At 29.6% G+C, this 5,324-nt stretch overlaps 1 protein-coding gene across 1 annotated transcript in view; it reads left to right on the plus strand.

The window, feature by feature from the left end:
• Nucleotides 1-391: 391 nt before the first annotated feature.
• The window catches only part of sca (scabrous), a gene marked incomplete in the record, with an annotated part of 146,762 nt that continues 141,829 nt past the window's right edge, over nucleotides 392-5,324 (plus strand). The window contains 1 exon segment of the mRNA XM_024361135.2: nucleotides 392-541. Coding sequence (XP_024216903.2) covers nucleotides 396-541 — 146 coding nt within the window.

Consider the following 5,324-nt stretch of genomic DNA (forward strand, 5'->3'; position numbering starts at 1 on the left):
TATATATATATATATATACATACTGAACATCTATCGATCAAGATTAGAGAGACTGGCATAAAACCGAAGGGCACTATAAATTCGAGTTACGTAAAGAGGGATTCTTAGATTTATCTGTAATTACTTTTCAGAGATATTCCCTTCTATCTTGGAATACTCCTTATCTTTTTACAATTACTTAAGATTCCAGCGGTGATGTAAGAAGCTCTTGTATTTATTTTAGGAGCAAAGAAAACGTGCGCCAAGGACTCGACAGTAACACCTGCCGCTGGAGAAGAAGAAAAAACCGACCTCCAGAGGAGCCGAACCCCTTCGGGAATCTCCGGCAGTTAGCCGAACAGGTGAGCACCACCCCCGTCAACCCCCGTTGCGGCCTCAGTTTGCCGCTAGTCACGATGCAGTACGGAGTGTTGTTGATCGTTGTCCTCTACGTCGTTGGGGTTAGGGCTGACGATGTCGCCTCCCTCAGGGCGGACATTGAGCAACTCAAGGTGACCAGGGAGCAGAACAAGCAGCTTGCCCAGGAGTTGGCACAGCTCAGGTAATTTTTAAAATATATTTATATATTTATAAAAAATGTTAACAATCTTTAAAAAAGAAAGTTCGGATATATGATTGAAGTCGATGTAAAAATTTCTGAATAAAGGCAATATATCAAATTCAGGAAAATTATTTTTAAAAAATAATTAAGGTACCATCTCATGTAGATAAGTTGAATTTTTATTATAAATTTTGATGTGTAATTCATGACAGACAATGAAAAATTTAGATTTTTAAATGAAACTTTTGTTTTTACACTTTTGAGAAGTGGATATTTTAACTTTTGATGCATAAAAAAAAATCCTGAACCATTGAATAATTTATATCTCAAAATTAATTGGCCAAAAAACCATTATTTTTATTAATTTTACTGAACATATTTTATGTTAGTGTTTGTATACTTTATTATACATGGATTGTACCTGATAATTAATGAATGATCAACAATTCTAAAGATTATTAGAATATGGGATCTGAAATCTTTTTAAAATAATTTTTACGATAATTTTCAATATATTATTATCGATAATTTATCCAGTTATTATTTAAAGAATAAAATATAAATATATTGTATATACATTCATGTTATTTTCTATTAGTGACTTCTTGCAAAGTCTATTGCTCAATAATAACAGCAAAACAATTATAAAAACAAAAATTACTTTAAAAGTAAAAATAATTTTTGGATACAAAAAAAGTAGAGAAATACATTTTTTTCTAGTATTTTTGTTCAGAGCCAGCAATAGTTCTAATGTAGCCCATTACTAATAGTTGTGTTTTGAAAGTGAAAATATTTCTTGGCTAGCTAATTATCTTCTGAATAACATGTTTACCATACCTAACGGGTCATTGTTATTGCTTAAATACAAATTACATAACTTAGCACAAATGTACCAATGTAATTTAATATCTTGTCATTGATAATGGAGAGATAATATCTTTCAAAATCATTTTTCAAAAATGAATAATAACGAATTCAATTTGTTTTCACAAAGATTAGTCATTGTTTAAGGAATATAATGAATGATACTGATATGAAGTAGGCTCTGTGACTAAATGGAAATAACACAACAGAAAGGAGTACGCCTAATTTTCTAGTTTCTATCCTCCTGCTTTTCATTCCATTTTATGTCTGAATCCGATTCCATTTCTGGTTTGTATCTATTTTTCCTTTTACTCTAGGGAATAAACAGCTAAAACAAAGGGAAAAAAAATCTTTATAAATAGTACTAAGCTACACAAATTTTTTAATAATTATTTTACATAAAAAAAATCCAGAAAATAAACAGAAAAAAAGAAAGATATTCTACTTGAAAATGAAGTCATTTTTAATCTATATTTATAATACGTTGGTAGGTGTTTTATCTATAAATATTTTATACTTTAAACTTTTTATGTCATAGATTTTTACACATATTTTAAAACATTTATGAGATGACAGATACAATCTAGCTTTTCTTACTGCTGAACTTATCTTTTTCTATTTACAATACTTATTTAGATTTCGTAATGAAGATAGTAATTTCATAGCAAAAGTATTATTAAATCTTTATCCCTCTCTCTTAATTATTAAATTAAATAATACATCTGAATCAACAGATAGCCGTCTGTCCGAAAAGATGTAACAATACAATTTTATACTATAAAAAAAAAATTATGTGTCATCAATAATTTTGTTGGAACCTTCAGACTTTCTGACTTCGAGAATGCTTTCGAAATGATTCAAAAATGATACGTTGATCTTTTTTTTTTTTTTGTCTTTTATATGTTCTGACTTCCAACGCCATGGAGTACCTTGTCCATCTCAGCAATATTCCTCCACTCCGACCAATCCGCTCCAACTTCCCTCCTAGTCTTCACACCCATCGTCCTCTATTTGAAAGTCCTTCTATTGTTTGCTTAGGATGACTTTTATTAATTCATGCGAAGTACATAACCTATGTAAAATGTGTATATTTGGTTACAGATATTTGTTTGAACTCCTATCTCAAATGAGTAGACTAAAGTTGGCCTAGTTATGGAAAATTTACTGACCAGATTCAAGTGTCGAGATTTTTCGGCTACGCAGCGATATACCGAAGAGAGTTAAAACTACGCAACGAAACATTCCATCATATGGAAACCGGTTAATGACTTTGAATGCCATTAATAACGGAATTCTATCTAATTACTTTATCTATATTCTCCAAAGGAGTCAGAATTTGGCGAAACATAATTTGACAAGCTCATCATATATTTCCGAGTTAATTGAAATTGTTTTATTCGGAGACAGTCTTTGAAGTTAGGTTGAACAACCTAAGTTATTTACTGTTAATTAATACTGAAGTACCTGAGCGAAACGCGGTGTGGTCTCATTGTGAAGACCGTACTCCTGGAGTTAGAACTTGCTTCAAGTCCAAGTTTCGTTTAATTATATGAGTTTTAATCGTACCCCTTAAACTAACGAGTAACTCAAAGTAACTATGCCGAGATTTGATTAAATTTTCTCTTGAGATGAATGTTATCTTATTTCCTAATCTTCACCTTAACTCCTATCTTGGAGATATTCTCTCATGTTACTTTCACTTACCTATATATGGGAGATATAGTAAGCGAATGTATTACGATTTTGGAAAAAGTTGTAATTTGAGTTTTCGACGGAAATAAATCTTTTGAATACTACCCCTGAGCCAAAAAAACCTTGTCTCGTAAAATGTTCTGTGTTTGAACAGTTTAGCCCAAAAACGAAAAGTTGTATGTAATTAAAATAATATTTTTAGGACGAATATATACTCGAGATGAGGCAGCAGATTTTTCACTAAAATCGACCGACCGAAGGCGGCGTCTATATAAAACCAATTTTTCACATTTTTCGATTTTCTCCAAAATGGCTATAAAAACTTTGATTAAACTTGATGAATTAAAAAGAAATTAAGTGATTTTTGATATTAGGTTTTATTCACATTGAAATATATTAAGAGGGCTTTAATGCCGATTTTACAAAAAATATTCTGGTATATTACCTTTAATGTTGTTCATTTGAAAAAATAAACAGTTTTCATTGTTAGCTATATCATACAATGTATAAATACATAATAATAAAGAACTCAATGAATAACTAAAGGAAAAAAATGAAAAATAAATAAATCCGCTTCTAATGAGAAAAGCAGAGACCGTTGTATACTTGGCAGAAATAAAATTTATATTTGTTATTTCCATCTCGGGAAATCTTTGAATACAGATTTTTATTGCACAATGGCGTAAAATATTCCTTTTTTTTTTTTTTTTTGGCAAACCACAGCGAAGGTGTTGCTTCTAGTTATCTACAGGTGACCATACTATTCTAGCCATGATGGGGGGTCAAGTTTTTTATTTTATGGGACCGCCACTTAATGAAAAAAGTCAACGCCCCGAATAGAATCCTGGGCCACCCGCTGATCTCAGACTGATAGACTTGCGTCTAAACTCTGAGCTATGGACGGTCCCTAAAAATTCTTAAAACATTAACATTCTTTTGGACCAGCACTTAGTAAATTATTGTTATTTTACTAATTGGTGACATAATGCTACCTTCAATTATTCATTCAAATAGTGCGGACTGTCCTAACTACTCAATTTATAAGTAATATTTATTCAAATCAGTAAAAATAATACTGAACAAGCAATAAACTACTGTCTCTTAACACATCGCTATTTCTGTACAACGAAAGTAATAAAACCGAAATATAGTAAATCTAATACACATATGTATATAATTCTAGTTATTATCCTCCCGTTAATTTTTTTTTAATTAAATTTTAATCATGCTGACATTATACACAATGGGGCGGTTAATGGCTCAACAACTAGTAGCGATTCGAAGTATTCACATAATTGCCTAGTAGTCTCATTGGGGGCAATGTTTACGAAGCATTAGTGGTTTCTATCTACCATGAACATTCTAAGAACTGTATTAAAAATAACTTAATAGTATTTAGGAATTTTTCATTCAACTTTTTATAATATTGTGAATTTATTGTGGTAATTCCAATATATTTTTATGCAGAAATAAATTGCAATAGGTTTTCCTAATTTTACTTTTTTTGGTTAAATTTAAATATACTGTTTAAATTGGTAAAAGTATTATTTATTGTAATAATCATGTAAAATTATTTAAAATGTTTTTATCTTCCTATTTTTTTTTTAAAATGAGGTTCATTGAAAAGAAACCCAGCAGCTGAATATAATTATGTATTATTTTTTCCTGGATTATTGAAAAAAAGAAAATTATAAGGTTTGAAATGTAAAATAATTATATCAACAGAACAAAAATTAATCAATCGAACATAACTGAGTAATTTTTTCGATTAATCAACTCTCTCAATTTGTTTTTTTAAATTTTTATCTAGTTAAATAAAATAATATGAAAAGCAATTCCGTTTGCATGGATTCGACAATATCGTTAATCCTGGTGGTTACATAGATATTTGCACAGATTACATCCCATACACACGTGACAAACTTGTCAAACAGGCCAGTACACGGTTGGCAATATCCATGAACTTTGGAGCTACACATTCCCTAATATTTTTGTTATTTATAAATTGAAGCAAACAATTACAAAATTTAATTTTGAATACTAATATGAAATCAGATTTTCTTAAATCAAATATTTTTTTTAGTTATAAAACTTTTTTAATGATTAATTGATTTGGAATGTTCTATTTTCCTCTATTTATTATATTATATTAATAAAATACCTAAAAGCCTGATTTGACCTGACCCAATAAATGTTTAAACGGTGAATATATGGATTTTTATTTATT

Source organism: Halyomorpha halys, unplaced genomic scaffold, assembly GCF_000696795.3.
Source record: "Halyomorpha halys isolate HHAL.00 unplaced genomic scaffold, Hhal_1.1 Scaffold330.1, whole genome shotgun sequence".
Taxonomy (NCBI): domain Eukaryota; kingdom Metazoa; phylum Arthropoda; class Insecta; order Hemiptera; family Pentatomidae; genus Halyomorpha; species Halyomorpha halys.